The sequence below is a fragment of the Cibotium barometz genome, chromosome 11, assembly GCF_041138505.1.
Source record: "Cibotium barometz isolate CiBa-2024 chromosome 11, ASM4113850v1, whole genome shotgun sequence".
Classification (NCBI taxonomy): Eukaryota; Viridiplantae; Streptophyta; class Polypodiopsida; order Cyatheales; family Cibotiaceae; genus Cibotium; species Cibotium barometz.
In genome coordinates, this window is record NC_141056.1 from 41,779,078 (window position 1) to 41,796,600 (window position 17,523).

The 17,523-nt window shown below is 46.2% G+C and overlaps 1 protein-coding gene across 1 annotated transcript in view; it reads left to right on the top strand.

The window, feature by feature from the left end:
- Positions 1–17,523, top strand: part of LOC147634180 (IMP-specific 5'-nucleotidase 1-like) — a 116,619-nt gene that overhangs the window by 38,448 nt on the left and 60,648 nt on the right. Inside the window, exon 4 of the mRNA XM_086805333.1 lies at positions 11,528–11,871. Coding sequence (XP_086661459.1) covers positions 11,528–11,871 — 344 coding nt within the window. The remainder of the gene's footprint in view (positions 1–11,527; positions 11,872–17,523) is intronic.

Here is a 17,523-nt window from a genome sequence, read left to right on the forward strand (position 1 = left end):
TGCCCTGCAAAAGAAGAGTAGACCACCACTGCAAAGCATTGCCCTTGAGAAAAGTGGCAGCTTTCCTCACCTTAGAGGACTCTGTGTAATTCCCACCAGAAAAAGCAGCATCAAACTGCTGTAAAAAGGTGAGTGCTTTAAGTTTATCTTTGGCCCCACTGAATGTATCAAACTTCACTGCAGCTCCCCCTTCCTTGTAATCCTTCGCCTTTCCCATAGGCGTTAGATTATCGTATGGAAGTGGCTTTGCAAGATTGCTGCCCCCAACATTCATGCCCATCATTGGGTCAACATTACCCATTCCCACACCTGGCATACCATACATTCCAGCCATGTTTCCAAACATTCCATTATGCATACCTGGCTGCATGCCACCATACATATTGCCTTGCATTCCAGGTTGCATGCCTCCAAACATATTTCCTTGCATACCGGACTGCATACCACCATACATATTCCCCTGCATACCAGGCTGAAAATTAGCTCCAAAAGGCCCGTGCATACCCATGCCTCCCTGAGGGTAACCCCCAGTCATAGATTGGAACACCGAGCCACCACCAAAATAACTTGGATGCATATTCTGCTGAGGAATTGATGGCTGTCCAAAGAAGGAACTCTGTGAGTTTGCTCCATAAGCATGCTGCATGTTCGGAAACTGGCCAAAAGATGGATCCTGTGGGATGGCACCACTATGACCCTGAGGAAGATTCTTAGAACGAACCTTCTTCTTCTTCTTTTCGGGCTCTATACGGGATCTCATAAATTCAGCAAACCTCTCACTTTGTGTGAGCTGCATAAATACATCCATAACACTAGCCAAACGATCTTTAAACCGAGCATCATCATCCTCTTTACCAAGTACATCTTTTGGCTGTGTTACATCCTCATAATGCTCAACATCTGCAGCCTGTTCTCTTGCATGAATATCCTCAGATACATCTCTCTCAGGAGAGGTCTCTTGCTCTTCCTCTTCATGATAGAAGTACTTATCGTCTGTATCAGACATGTTTGCTGAATTTTTCAGCGATGGCTTTTCTTTGAGGCAACCACGAGCTCACCCCCTTCAGAAAGTTGATGATTGGTCCCGGGGACGGAACCTTGAAACCGGCCTCTGGTAGAAACCAAAGTGCGGTAGACTAGCAGTCACCCGTCCACTTGTAGTCTAGATATGAAAACAAAATAGATTGGAGCTAGAGTGCCCAAATCTGAAAACAAAGCGACACCTGTTGGCCCCAAAGCTTAGCGCCCCTTACGGTATTTCTTTATTAAATTTCAAAAGTATGTAAGGCTGAGTACAACAAAATCAGCCAAGAGATTACACTTGTATGTCCAATCTGACAGCCCACAATACCTCTTAGCACAGAGGATTCACACACACAGATCTGTGTCTCAAAGCAACACACTGTGCCTCCCTCTGATCAGCCAAGACCACTAAGCAGGGCAGCCATGAGCATACATCTGGCATATCTCAAGCACATGATTCAACATCTCAGCTCATACATACATTCACTGTTCAACCTCTGTCTCCACCCTTTTCAATCTGCCATACCCCTCCTCTCACAAGGGGCCAGATAGCTCAAATCTGCAACAGACATAAAGCAATAGAAAGAGAGATAGATGAACAGATGCAGAGCTTACCAAAATCGGCTCGTGGATCTGCACCAAGGAAGTAACGGTACCAATCTGTACTTGCAGGCACTTGTTTCAACAACCCTGCTACACACGTGTGAGTGTACTTGTCTGTACCTTCCTCTCTGCATCCACTTCAATGCTGTACCTGCAGCCCTTTGATGCTGCACCGACTGTACCAAGAAAACTCCGCCTGTTCCAAGGAGAGCGCCGCCTGCAGCTGTACGGCTCTGTCTGTACCAGAAAGTACGCCGCGTGCAGCTATACTGATGCGCCTGCTCCTGCTGTACCTGACTGTACCTGATGGTACAGTTCTGTACCTGTTGTACAGCCACCTATCAGCAGTCGTACAGGTGACTGTACCTGCTGTACGGCTTCTATCAGAGCCCACAGCTTCTGTACCTCCTCAGGTTGTCAACGCCGCCTGTACCCACAGAGGAAACTGCAGCAGAATACAGCAGCCGTACTGTACTTGCAGTCGTACAGGGCTGTACGGGCTGCACACGTGGACTGTACGGCTGGTTTGCACAGAAAAACAGGAGCCAAAATCAATCTTCAGCAGTCGACTTGCTCTCACGTTTCTTCTCCACGCTTCCTCATGCACAATTCCCCCAAAAGCTAGAGAGAGAGAGAAGAGAGAGGCATGCACTCCAAAAGTGGAGTTGCCCCCTCCCCATATTAATCCTAGGGCCCCAACTTTAATAAATATTAAAGTTCCCTAGGGGCCACTAAGGCCCAGGGGCAACCTTCAATAAAACATTAAAATTTTAATGTTCTAGTTCCCCCCTTCACACCTAGGGATGTCCACACATCATTAACTCTGTCCGGGCACCCCCCATGTGAATCATTCAATATTTTGACTCAACAACCACCATGCCCACACTTGTGCTGTTCCATTTTCATAGGGCCATGACACGAGCCATGGACTCAAAGGTCATATGCACCATAGCATCAGCTTTCCTTGCTTCAATGACACTTTGTACATGGGGATCTTCATGCAGAATTTCAGCTCTTGCTCCTTTGCCTGCAAAAGCTTCTTCATGTGCTCCAAATCAGTCCTCAAGGCATTGGGCTCATCCTCATGCATAGGCTCTTTTCCACGGGATGGCTGTCCCATGAATGCACTGTCATAACCTCTCTCAAGAGGCTTGTGCCTTCCAAGCAATGCATAAGAATCACGTGAAGCCTCTTGAATCTGGCACCTCCAAAGGATTGCCTTGGCTGTCCATTGAGTCAAGTGTCCGTGTATGGTTCCAATCTCAAAACACCGTGTCTCCTCTTGAGAAAGAGAGACGATCAGGCTCTGATACCAATGTAACTGCTCCCTAGAGGAGGCCTACAAATCGGAAGACAAAATACACATTTTTAGAGCACTTAACTAATACCAACAATGGACATTATTAGCAACATTAAAGCTGAAAATGACCAATAACACTTGACACCAGCACTGGGGCCGGAAAGACCCCCCCCTTCCCCCCCCCCCCCCCCCCCCCCCCTCTCAATACATTTGTATTTCTTGGAGTATTTATATGTACAAGTGTCACGGGCCAATATGCCGAATTTCTCCTCACATGGAGTGAATACAACTCAAACAATTGGGTACTTGTCGATGAAGTGTGGACATTCGAAGAATTCCCAAGTCAAAGGCACACTCCCACCTTCACTGGGTGCACACCGGTCTTCCGGGACCATGCACCAACAGGCACGCCCGTACTAGCACAGGCAAAGGGGTATACCGCGGAGGGAACTTTGCATGGTTCTCCCAGATAAGCTTTGCTCCCGGATTCCCTAGTGTTTCTAACCTTCACTGGCTCTCAAAAATTCTGAGGACGCGGTTAGCACTACCACTCAGGGGAAAAACTAATCAAACTAGGAAAGCTTCTTGAGTATGGTTAGCATAAACATGCTTTGTTCCTGCTCTGCACAAAACTTAAAGAAATCTTTGAACTTAATTTAGCAAATTTTAAGTTTACACAAATAAGAAACATGAGGCACCTGGTATAGCTTGTAGTAGGAGTCAATGGAGTTGCATTCTTTTCACCATGCAGTCAGATCCACCTAGCACTGCAAGTACAGGTCCTAATACAGTAAGTACTTGCCTGGTACAGTTTAGGTACAACAGGGTACAATTTGATACAACAGGTACAATTCAGGTACAGCAAGTACTATTTGGTACAAGTTGGTTAGCATAAACATGCTAACCAACTTAGCATAAACATGCTTTGTTCCTGCTCTGCACAAAACTTAAAGAAATCTTTGAACTTAATTTAGCAAATTTTAAGTTTACACAAATAAGAAACATGAGGCACCTGGTATAGCTTGTAGTAGGAGTCAATGGAGTTGCATTCTTTTCACCATGCAATCAGATTCACCTAGCACTGCAAGTACAGGTCCTAATACAGTAAGTACTTGCCTGGTACAGTTTAGGTACAACAGGCTACAATCTGGTACAATAGGTACAATTCAAGTACAGCAAGTACTATTTGGTACAAGTTGGTACAGCAAGTACAGCTTGGTACAGTAGTCGTATAGCACACAGGCAGCAGGTATAGGTAGGTATAACAGTCGTACAGCACATGGGCAGCAAGTACAGGCAGGTACAGCAGTCGTACAACACACGGGCAGTAGGTGGGAGGCGGGTACAAAACATTCGGGTACAGCAGAGGTAAAGCAGGCGATGGAGAGAAAGTAGCTAGCCACTGTTGGAAGGTTGGCGATTTCGAGCTTGTGATCTATGGCTAGAAGGTGCCTTGGATTATCCCATAAGTGGAAGTATGGGAAGTTGAAGAGCCATATATAGGCTAGAGTGGCACCCTGTCATAATCATCTCCTCCGGTCGGTGTTTTGGGAGGCAGCTCACCGGGAGATGGGAGCCCGGTGGGGTGTTCGTGGAGCTCGACGGTGATGCGTCTCCTACGTGCCTTCTGCTGTGCATTCTGACATGGTATCAGAGCCCGGGCGTGTGTAGTCTTGGGCGGCTCAGGCGTATGTGGTCCTGGGCGACCCCCTCACGCCTCGGTGGCTTGCGGAGCTCGAATCGAGGGAGGGTGTTGAAAGGTTGGTGATTTCAAGCGTGTGATCTATGGCTAGAAGGTGCCTTGGATTATCCCATAAGTGGAAGCATGGGAAGTTGAAGAGCCATATATAGGCTAGAGTGGCACCTTGTCATAATCATCTCCTCCGGCCGGTGTTTTGGGAGGCAGCTCACCGGGAGATGGGAGCTCGGTGGAGGGATGTTGCAGTGCCCGTCGGGGGTGTTCGTGGAGCTCGATAGTGATGAGTCTCCTACATGCGTTAGTCTTCCACTACGCATTCTGACATGGTATCAGAGCCCGGGCGTGTGTGGTCCTGGGCGGCTTAGGCGTGTGTAGTCCTCGGCGACCCCCTCGCGCCTCGGTGGCTTGTGGAGCTCGAATCGAGGGGAGGGTGTTGGAAGGTTGGTGATTTCGAGCGTGTGATCTATGGCTAGAAGGTGCCTTGGATTATCCCATAAGTGGAAGCATGGGAAGTTGAAGAGCCATATATAGGCTAGAGTGGCATCTTGTCATAATCATCTTCTCCGGCCGGTGTTTTGGGAGGCAGCTCACCGGGAGATGGGAGCTCGGTGGAGGGATGCTACAGTGCCCGTTGCATGGAGCTCGATGGTGATGCATCTCCTACGTGTGTTAGTCTTTCGTTGCGCATTCTGACAACCACCACCCACGTGGGGGAAATATTCTAAAATTCCATGCAAAACCTTTTTTTAAAGGTTATAAAGCCTTAATACTTATTTAACACTTATTGGCAGTGGGCACTATCCAAAGAAAATGTCTAGCCCAAATTTTAAATGTGTGAACACATTAGCTTATAAACATTAAAGTTAACCATAGCTTATGGATTTTACATTTTAAAAGGGCCAAAATATGGATTTTACATTTTAAAAGGGCCAAAATGGTGATACTTACCACTTGTTCACACGCCACACCAATGTGTCAACAAGCAGCACTCCCACAGTACACTGGGAGCGTCCCCGTCCAGTGTACTGGCACAGCAAAACAGGCAAACACACGCAAACAAATCATGCGAAAACAAGTTTATGCATGCAGTCATAAATGCATGTGCACATGTAATGGACGAAATCTCCCTTTAATGAAACTTGTACAAAAAGTTCCTGTCGGGCTCAAAACTGGCACGACAGAAATATGAATGCATGTCCTGGTCTTCCTATGGAGTGACAATCCCATAGGTAAGACGCCATCTTGGCCATACACGGGTGGCACCAACAGGCTCCCGTCCATATAGCACGAAGCAAGTCACACACGGGTGGCACAAAACTGGTTCCCGTCCATGTGACACAGAGTATTCGTCACACACGGGTGGCATGAATCTGGCTCCCATCCATGTGACACCAAAAGACTGGCCCTTTCACATGGGACATCGGCCTGGCCCCATGTGAACATGGCACAAATCTGGCCGCTCTATGGAGTAACAATCCCAGAAGAGTGGCTCTAGACATGGAGATGGACCAAATGGTGACACACTATGTACTTGATTCTCCCAAGATCAATATACTTCATTTGAGGGAGGGACCGGCCGTTCCGGCTCATTGTGCGTCTCTTGTCAATTCAACAAATTACTTCTTGTATTGAGAAAGTTGTCCATTAAATCTTGGTGTATTTAAGTGTATTTAAGTGTATTGATTAGCATTGTGTATTTAAGTGTATTGATTAGCATTGTGTCCATTAAATCTTGGTGTATTTAAGTGTATTGATTAGCATTGTGTCCAAGTTACACTCCCCCTCTCTCCTTGTACTCCCTGATTGCACCCTTCTCTGTGGCTTCTCCATCCTGTTAAGTCCTTTCGTGAATCTCCCTAAACACAACTGAAAACCAAGGTTAGTCCCTACTCCTTAACTAAATCATGAAATAACAGGCCAGCTCACCTCCCAACCATAGGATCAATACTTCTATCCTTAAGCCAAGGCTAGGGCTCCAACACAGTCCCATTTCTAACTCCAGTATCCCATACCACCGAAGCTCGGCCGTAGGCCTTGACACGCCAACCTGTGTACTCGCCATGTGTGTGGCATGAGCATGTTTGCTCTCCTGGTCTAATTCAGATCGTTAGTGGTGCAGCTACACAACTATATCTCAATAATAACCCAAGCCTCACTTATATAGTGATTACTTATATAGTAATCACTTATATAGTGATTACTACGCCATAAATAGCTATAAAAGGCCATTAAGCTTGTCTTATCAATCTGGGAATCCTAGCCAAGTATGAGCTAATCCTTGGCCTCCCTAACTCCACCGGATTAGTCCCTAATCCATAGATTAGTGTCTAAGTACATAACACATTCCTTGCTAGCTCCGCATAGTTGCCAGGGTTTTTTGAAACGTGTTTCATAAACGTTTCTTTCAAATCCTAGATGTTTCAAAAACGTTTCATACAAGGGAGGTATAGGCCCCAAAATTTATATGTAAGTTTATAATATACAAAAAATATGTTGTCTTGCGTGCAAAACAATATAAACATGCATCATTTACACATTAAAACATGTTTACAAGTTAAAACTAAAGAATTTGGGTCACCCAGTTTCAGTGGGCCTCCAACTGACCAATTGGCATCAATAAACTGGCAACATCAAGAATCAAGATCCGAATTCCATCATCAATAATGGAACTGCCAAAAACTCAAGAAACAATATATAAAGCAGGCAAGAGTGACATAGTCCACTGAGCACTCGAAGTGAACACAAAAAAGTTTGAATCTTGAGCTGATACAAAAAAGAAAATTGAAGTCCGAAATACACAAAGTAAAGCATGTTGATAGATGCATGACAAACTAGAGGAGCTTGATGGCCCCAAAGACTAGAGTCCTCCATTTGGAGTCTAGGCACTCAATCCTCAACATCCTCGATGTTCTCATCAGTAGCATCCTCGGTTGACTTAGCGTCACTCCCAGAAGATTGTCTCAGCTGCCGCACTTGTCTCAGTTGTTGCATTGGTACTAGCACCTGCTGATAATACTTGTGTTGATGCTCATGTGGCACGAGCAAGTGCTATCAACTCCTCATACAACATGACATATATGTCGCGCCTCCTCCCGAGGAATCTCTGGGACATCTTTCACCTTCTCAATGTCGATTTTATCGACATTGATGAATGTCGATTTTATCGACATTGATCTGCGAGGCTCTATTGGATCGCCCGACGCCTCAATTAGGCGGAGATTACAATGGCAATACACCAACCGCTCCAATTGAGTAGTAGACAACCTGTGCCTCTTCTTTGTATGGAAGAGGGCCCAAGTGCTCCAGTTCCTCTCACAAGGATCCGAACTGCAATCTTGTGAGAGGATTCGAATGGCGAGGCATTTCTGCCATTAAAAGACAAAAACTTTGTAAGTATAATCATCATTGATCAATGTATTGTCTACATGCTATAAGTTGAAATAGCAATCGTGACTTTTAGAGTTGTACTCACCAAGTGAGGGGTATTGATCCCATACTTCTCCCACCATGAGATTTGGCTGAAGTTGTGTCTCTCGCATGACAGCATTTTGTCTACCAAATGTGTGGCTCTTGCCATCCTTCTTCCAATTGTTCATTACCATGCTGTTCCTCACTCTGCCAAAGAGGGTGCAATATATGGGCAACCGCGTGGATTGGTCTATGGAACTAATCCCATCGGTCGTTCCAAACTTGTCGAATGTCCTAAACCCTGAAAATTAGCCATGAATGATCAAAGCTCTTAGCTAAAGCCTAAGATACAAGTTACAACAAGAAGGCAATTAGTTGGAAGTTGGAACTTGGCATGCTGAGTATCTCTCATCTGTCAAGAGAGTGCATCGGTTGAGAGTCTCTCCAATCTGGTCCATGAACTTGTACAAGAGTCCCAAGAGTGTTGCCCTCCATGTCAGTGATGTGAAGAACATTGTAGATTGGTTCAAGAGCGCTCACCAAAGCCTTTGCCTCCTTCCAACAACCTTCTTGCATCACTTTGCATGCAAAAGCAATTGCCTTCGGGTGCTCATGATCTTGACAGGTTTGGCATTCTTCACTAAGGTGTCCAATGGCTCGTTCATTCCTCGAATGAATCTGGCCATCAGAGCCCCACCTAAGTGTGTGTGTATGGGTGGGTCACCTACCCAACCCACCTTGGAACTGGCCACCCACATGCAAACGTGGGGAGCCAGCCAAATCAAAGGGTTTTACTCCACTTTAAATTTTATAAAAAAGCCTTTACCTCCAGCGTAGACATCACCCGGCGATTCGCTTCTACCATCTTTCGGCGACCATCTCTTACGTTTCTGCTCCCAGGCAGCCGAACCGGTTGCGCATGTTTTCTCCAGGAGGTGTGTGCTCCACTTGCAACAGAACTACTGCAGGCTGCCACCTCCATACAGCTACGCTGCTCTGCAGGCGACTGGTTGCCAACTCCAGAAGGCTGCACCTGTCTTCCAGCAGGCTGCCCACAACACAGCAACTAGCCGGCTGTTTTCCCACTTCAGGCTGCGTTTCTGCTCCTACCTAGGCAGCTGCATATCTGTACTACCTGGCAGCAACTGTATGCTGCGCAGACTGCCTGTTCTGCAGGCTGCTACGTACAGCCAGGCGTCCACATAGGCTGTGTATGCGCCTCCAGTCTGGCAGCCTTACAAACTGTACGGCCACCCACAAAAGGCGTCTGTGTGCTTCACCTCCAGCAGGTTATACTCTGTAACCAGGCAGTTTCTCTTCAGAGTGGTGGTTATTACTCTATCTCCCTCCTCCACAAGAAGGTGGCTGTGTTCTACACAGCAGGTGGCTAATCTCCTTGGTAGGCGATCGTGCCTCCTTTCCATAGGCGGCGTCTTCCTTCTTCAAGAGGTTACATCTGGTGTCTCTCTCAAGTAGCTTCCGATACCTCGGGTATTGGTCCTCCATCTGCCATCCACAAGTAAGTGAATTTTCAGATTTAAGTAAAGTATTTTGTTATAAATCTGATAAGGGACTCTCTCCACGGCAACACCCATTCGGTGCCGGGTAGTCCAAGCTCTATTGGAGAACCTCGGTCCAAAGGTGCTGAGATCGGGAGAGCCAGGCGTTAGTACGAGAGCGCCTGTTTGCGCGTGGTCTCGGAACACCAGTGAGGCGCTCTCCGCGGAGTCCAATGAAAGCAGAGGACTGTAGAGATTGGACCCACTAGTAGTGGTCGTTCTGCTTCGAACTTCTACTTCGAACGTCGACTTCGAATTTATTTGTTTGGTACTGTATTCATATGTACATGGACATCATCTGGTTCTTGGAACCCATGGAGCATTGTATTTGTTAAATACTCCCAATAAATATATCATATATTGAGGGGGAGGGTCGGCCCGTTCCGGCCCCAGTGCTGGTGTCCATCTTTCCATTTCATTTCATTTCAAGTTGTATTAAGTTGTCCATTTCAAATTGTGGTTTTAAAGTTGTGCTATTACGCGTGTGGGTGTCCAACGGAGTCTTCCCACTTGACGGGATCGGTTTCATTGGTATCAGAGTACGGTTGTTTCCCTCTTTCTAGTGGGGAAACGAACCTGTGTACTGGACACCCCACTTTTAGCACACTTAACACAATGGACAGCCAAGGCAACCCTTTGGAAGTCCCTAGTTGTGATTCCCGTGGTTGGCTGTAAGGCTACAGGGCCATTGTGATAGTCCCTAGTTCTTTGTCTTTGGATGACGCCATGGTTGGCTGTGTGTTTATAGGGCCTTTGTGATAGATTCAAGGGTGAGTAAGTGTTCAAGGACCTGTAGCCTCTTCAAAGATTATCACCTTCTTGTAGGTAGCAAAGCCGCCTTTAGTCAACTTAGGGACCACTTGCAAGCTGTAGGGACGACTCAGTGTTGTCTAGTTGCTTGGCCATCAGTACATCAGAATTGAATTCCATGTGGCACAGCTCAAGGACTGTGTGGCGTAGAGGAACCCCATTGTTTTGTGTAGAACAACACCACAGTTAGCCTATGGATTCTCTTCAGTTTCTAACCCTTTAGCTGGTGTAGTCACATTATGTGTCATTGTTTGTTTTAAGGTGCGCCGAAGGAGTACCATGACCTTGGTCAATATGCAGGCTAGGTGGTGTGTTTCTGGACAGTGGCGCCAAGCGTAGCCCCTCTCTTAGATTAATCATCCCCTCGACAATCTTACCCAATGGATTTTGGTTCTGTGTCTGGATGGCTCCACCTTTCTCTTGCAGATTGATTTCTTGGGGCTCTTGGTACAGTGCTTTGCCTGCCACTAGATAGGCACTTGGCAAAACAATGCCTTGAGACACCGGCAATCACCCACAAGTTTCTTAAGAGGCCCTCCTCCCTCACTGTCAAGTGGGTGGAAGCTTATTCCAAGAGCAAGTGGTTTGGTTTCATAGCTGAGGAGAACTATAACACTAATCCTTGGGATTAGGCCCTAATCTGGGCAGGTTTGGGGAGCCTTGAGATTAGGGGAAGGCTGCAGTAGGTTACAGATCATTATTATTGATTATCCATGGTTACTAGCTATTTATAGTCTAGTGGTATGGGATGCGAGGGCTGACTAGCTTGGCTTGTGGGGAGTGGAACCTTAGCCCCGGGCTCGGGAGGGATTCCTAATGGAATCTACGGTTGGGAGGCGAATTTGCTTGCACCCTTCTACATGTTCTAACCTTGTGCATGAGTGTGCTGACTCAGCTAATGCCACATTGAAGGGCCAGGTGGCCGCCTTCTCCCAAAGCCTCTTCATCATGAAGATCACTGAGCTACTTCATTTTATTTTATTGGACTGTTTATTCAACTGTCCATGACTGATGTATCTTTTCAGGTTATTCATGGAAGAATCTGTGTTTTGCAAAAAGAAATCAGAAGTGAGAATTTGGAAACTTGTTATTTTTGCTGTGCTCATATGAAGAGTTTGAATGCAGGCTATCCAGGAGAGCCAGCAAGATTTGAAACAAGATTTGCAGGATTGCTTGCAGCTTTTGAAGATTTATGTCTTCCACAAGCAATTACTTCTCTGTTCCATATTATGGGCGGCGAGTGCAACTATTTGCTAGAAGTTAATGATTGTTATCGACTTGAGTTTGTTCAAGATGAATTATGGAAATCTAAGGATATGCTGGAATGGCCAGAGGAAGATGTACATGAACTTCTTAGTGATGCAGAATGTGCATTGAAATCTGCCGCAGCTCGCTTACGAGTTCCCGTGGATATCATAAGAAAGCCAAGGGCTGTTGGTGCTCTTCCCAAAGAACCCACTATATATGAGGTATTTAACGATACTGTTTTTATGGTACTTTCAAACACTGCATTCTAAATGTTGCTGTGATAATTGCATTTGTAAGTAAAGTCTAGTTGGGAAGCACACATAGTATATCAAGGATGCCAGGCCTAGATCATAGTTGCATTGAAACACGTTTTTTTTTTCAAGCCTTCGAATTTAAATAATTGTGTGGACCAAATTCTAATGCACGTCAAAGCCTCCTGTTTCCTTATGCAATAATGAGTGGTCATACTTAGCTGTACTAACTAGTCTTAGGTGTTTATTTGATGAATTATAAACATACATAAACGAAATCGTGATTGATGCTGCATGCTCATGTGACTTGAGTGTTGACCTAAATCCTATTGCTGAATAAACTCGGCTTTTTGCCTTTCCCTGTTTTCATTTGTGTATAGCTAGCTCTGTCTTTGCTTTTCTAACATGGTATCAGAGCCATGATTCGAGAGCTGGTCTGGGCTGGGGGCTGCCTGTGTTTTCTGTGTGAGGAAGAGAGGAAGTTTTTTGTGTGTTTCACCATCGATGTTGGAGTGTGCTTCCGTTCGTCGAGGTCTATCAACATCTGTCACCGTCTGATGGAGTTTCTGTCAGTGGTTGTATGTGAAGTTTCTTGCTTGTAGGCCACTGTCGTGTATATGCCGGTGGCCAGGCTATATATGCTGGCCTGAATAAGGCAAATATGAGAGACACCTACTAGTGGCTGTGTACCAGTGTTGGGAAGAAACGATGCAGGGGGTTGTGTGCACCTGACTGGGTGATTGTGTCGGTGGTGCCAATCGTGCGTTGGCAGTTCATCTTTGAATGCATTTTGTTGTGTGGTTTGAAACTTTAGTGGTTTTAAGAGGTGGTTCATATGGAGTTGTATAACTTTGTGTGGTGACATCTAAGTGAGAAGAAGGCACATTTGTTGTGCAGAAATCTAGATGATCCTTCTTCGATGATTGTGGTGGTCATGAGGTTTGGAAACCTTTGTGAGTAAGCACATGTTGTGACAACAAGTATGGAGCCTCGTCAATGACAATGGGAGCTTGTGTGTAATGCAAAGGCTCAAGCATGTGTGTCATGCGAATTTGTGTGTTATGCAAAGGTGGGCATGTGTTGCAACTTGTGGTGGCGTTGGCTCGTAGTTGACCGGTGGCTCCTTAGAGGTGTGGGTCCCACAGAAAGACGTGGGTGTTCGTTGTGTGTTAACAGCCAAGAGGGTGACTGGAAACTTGAAGACGGTGGCTTTCTTGTAGACCCACTTGACACCAATGACTGACCGTTTTGACGACCTTGGAACCAAATCCCAAGTTTTATTCTTCCCTATGGCTTCAAGTTCCAAGCATGGCTTTCCTCCAATTCTCCAAGGAAAGAGCTTCCTTAACTGAAGTAGGCTCTTTGTCCTGAATGATACGAGACCATAGAAAAAGGGGAACCCCGTTCCCTCCCTGGGGAACAGTGGAACACATTCCCCTATGGCCAACATGTAGGGAACGAGCGGAACGTTGCTAGGGAATGGACGATAGGTGGAATGGCCGTGGAATGCAAGGGGAACACCAAGATCGATGGGGGAATGCCCAAATGGAACGGTGGGCTGCCGTTCCCCCACGTGGAACGATGACGTGTGATATTTTTTTAAAAATAGGCCAAAAGTACCGTACCTGCCCATCGCCCGTTGCCCTGTACTTCTGCGTTCCCATTTTGCACTTCGCCTGTCACCTGCCCGTACTACTGTTGCCCATGTGTACCAGCCGGTCCAGCCTAGCTGCTGCAGTCAGTCGCCCCAGCCCCTGCTTGTGACTACTAGAGCTTCATAGTTCTTGAGAGAGACTCCTCCAGACACCCGCTCCCACTAGGGGTGGGAGACAGTCCCAATTCACAGATTTCTTCGAGAGAGCTATGCCAGTGCTCGCTGATGTACCACGTGGGGTGACCGCACAGAGAGCAGAGGAATTGAGAGCCAGGAGGAGACCTAGACAGACTGGACACAGAGCACCCCGACTCCGTCACCGAGAGATAGCAGCTATCCGGATGAGACACGAGATGGAGACACAGGAGAGGCTAGCTCGCTTTCATTCAGACTCAGGGTACATGTTCACGCCACTCACAGCCTCAGCATCGGCGATGTATGATATCTTATATCCCTCTTATGGCACTGGATGGAGTTAGACATAGATCTGCATAGCATGCTTGTACTACCCCTTCAGCATATAGAGATGCATCTTGCCTTAGCACTCCATCCACATCCCCACCCCCCTTTATATTGTTTGTATATGGGCTCCACCGATCCATGATGATTCACAGTTGTATCCAGACACATGCACACTTTTTCTTTTCTTTCTTTTCCTTTTCTTCCGATGACCGGAAGAACACAGTTGTATTATTTTTTGTCTCATAGGCCGACTTTGGCCTCTCGTAGACGTTAATATATCTTTCTTTCTTTCTTTCTCTCATGGATAACTTTGAAAGTCTATTCAACTCGTTGCCCGAATTTGCAGAAATCATGGCTTTCTCGGGCTCAAAGCGATCGGCTTCGAATGCTACTTAGTGAGACGAGGTTGAAAGGCTAGAACGGTATTCATCGAAGGGCGGTGCAACACGATGGAAATGCAAGCAATGTAACAAAGAGAAGTCAGGAGGAGCAAACCGTGTGAGAGCACATCTATGCCATGTAAACAATGAAAAAGCACAAGTGAACAAATGCCCAGGGACAACACCTGAAATGCGTAGAGAGCTTTTGGCAAAGTACCCAAGTGAAGAGGAGAAAGCATTTGCACGAAAGAAACCGGCAATTGATGCATCTTACTTCAGTAGACATGGGAAAGATGTACACTTGGGAGATGGACAAACAGTATGGAGGACTTGGGAGGTTTGCATTTTCCCAAGATTCGCAACCTATGGGTGCACGCTCCGGCAAGCAGCAAACCTTGGCAGCAGCTTGGGATCCTCGCAAAAGAGAGAGGGTAGATGCAACTGTTGCAAGGTTCTTTTATCATGATCATGTAGCATTCAATGTTGCTAGGTCCCCATATTTTATTGAAATGGTCCAGGAGATTGTACGGTATGGCCTAACATACAAGCCTCCTTCGTATGAGACGCTACGCACCACCTTGTTGCAAAAGGAGAAAGCTGCAATTGAATGTGCTTTAGAATCTGTGCATGAAAGTTGGGCAAAGAATGGTGTGTCACTTATTGCAGATGGTTGGAGTGACACTCGAAAAAGGTCCATTCATGGCATGGTTGCTTATTCTCGAGGAAGAATGCAATTCATTTCCTCACACGATACATGTGGGACTGGAAAAACTGTAGATCAGCTAGTGGAAGAGTGGGTCCAAGGTATTGAGAAAGTTGGCCCACAAAATGTTATTCAGTTCTTAGTTGATGGTGAGGCAACAAATAGAGTAGCTGGTCTAAAGCTTGAAGGCAGGTATCTGCATATCACATTTAGTCCATGCTTTGCTCATTGTTTGAGCAACTTACTGAAGGATGTTGACAGCTTGCCGTGGGTTGATCCACACATTCAAAAAGGCAAGGAGATAATAAGCTTCATTCAAAACCATTAGTTTATTTTGAATGAATTTTGCAAGAGACCGCTCAAAAAGGATCTCTTGAAGTACTCAGAGACACACTTTGGTTATAACTTTCTCATGATGAAGAGGTTATCCAAAGTGCACTTGCCTTTCAAGCAGTTGGTTGTATGCAATGAGTGGATGGAATGAGCTCTTTCTCGGTCACGAGCCGGCATAGAGGTTGCGAGAACAATACAAGACTTCACATTTTGGAATAAAGTCAACACTATCAATGCTGTGATGAAGCCGATCATGTGCTTGATGCGGATTGCAGATGGACGGGAGCCATGCATTGACAAGGTTTATGAGGGGGTTGACCGAATGATCGAGAAAATAGGGGAAATGGGCTTGTCTGATAAGAAATATACAGAGGTTCGAGAATTACGTGAAGCACGATGGAATGGTTATCATTCTCCCATGCATGCTGTTGCGTATGTGTTGGATCCCGAGTTCCAAGGATGTGGACAAGAGGCCAATGATGAGGTGATGGATGGTTGGGAGACAGTGCTTTCTAGGCAAGTTCGTGATGTAGATAAACGAAGGTTGGTGAAAGACCAACTTGGATTTTATGGCAGCAAGTTAGGAAGGTTTGGATCTGCTGATGCATAGAGAGACATGTTTAAGATAGGGGCTGCTTTATGGTGGGAGGATTATGGGGCTCGTACACCAGAGCTTCAATCATTGGCAGTAAGGATCTTGTCTCAAGGTGCAAGCTCCTCTCCGATTGAGCAACTATGGAGTGTGTTCGCCCATGTTGCATCCAAGAAGAGGAACAAATTTGGGACAAAACAAGTCAATGACTTGATTTTTGTAAGTGCTAATTTGCACTTGCTTGGTAATATGGCTTCTCCCAAACCAGAGAAGTTTATATTGCTTGATGATTCTCGGATGATGAGAAGACACATGGACTTGCAGATCCTGGTCAAGATGGGGTTGAAGATTTGGATGCTGCAGATGTTGGTCTTGATGATATGGCTTTCTTGGATGACATAGATGATAGTCTCCTTGAAGGCATCACTGGCAGTAGCCATGCATGATATCTCCTTGCTATTTGCATGTCACCTTCAGGCTTGGACTCTAGACTTGGCCCTTTTCCTGTTCCCGTTCCCCTGGTGGGGCTTTTGTTCCGTTCCCGTTTCTGTTCCATTGCTACTATGTACAAGACACCATTGCTACTATGTACGAGACATCAATGCATAGTTTACTTGTAAAAGCTCCTCTGATTGACCTTTATCACGAACTTTGTGCGATCTTCGAGGTCCATCCTCCGTGGTCCACTCGGAGGGATACTCCGTAACACTTGACTCCCAAATGGTGTCCAACACCCACTTTGGTACTCGAACAGAACGCGGAGCATCGTGCTGTGTTGATGTGGCTTATCTCCAACCTCGGGCTCAACCTCTACAACTGACTGAGGCTGGCTAGCTAGAACAATAGCCTGGGAATCATCCTCATACTCATCTGGTTCTCCAAGAAGTGGTGGCTCCTCAACAGTGGAAGCTAGAACATGCTCATCGAAGACAACATCTCTGCTGACAACAACCTCTTTCCGCTTTGGGTCATATAACCTGTAGCCTTTGGAAAGAGAGTTGTATCCCACAAAAACAAGCTTTTGGGACTTTGAGTCAAGCTTCCTCCTTCTCTTCTTTGGTATGTGAACGTAGGCATCACTCCCAGAAATACGAAAATGGGAGACATCTGGTTTCCTGCCAAAAAAAGCCTCAAATGGAGTCATCTTAGGCACTGAAGTCGTTGGAGATCAGTTGAGGATATTGAAAGCCGTAGCCACAGCCTCTCCCCAAAGTGAACGAGGAAGATTACGATGCTCCAACATCATCCTTGCCATCTCCACCACCGTCCTTTTCTTACGCTCAACCACTCCATTCTCTGAAAGCGACTCTGTATTGGCCAGCTCCCACTCGACGCCATGCTCTGCACAAAAGCATTAGAAGAAAACTCCCCTCCTTTGTCAGCCCGAACAGTCTTCACCTGCAATCCAAACTCCTTTTCCACCATAACATGCCAATCCTTGAACCGAGCAAAGGCTTTGTCCTTCTATGAGAGAAAATAAACCCATGTGAACCTCCTA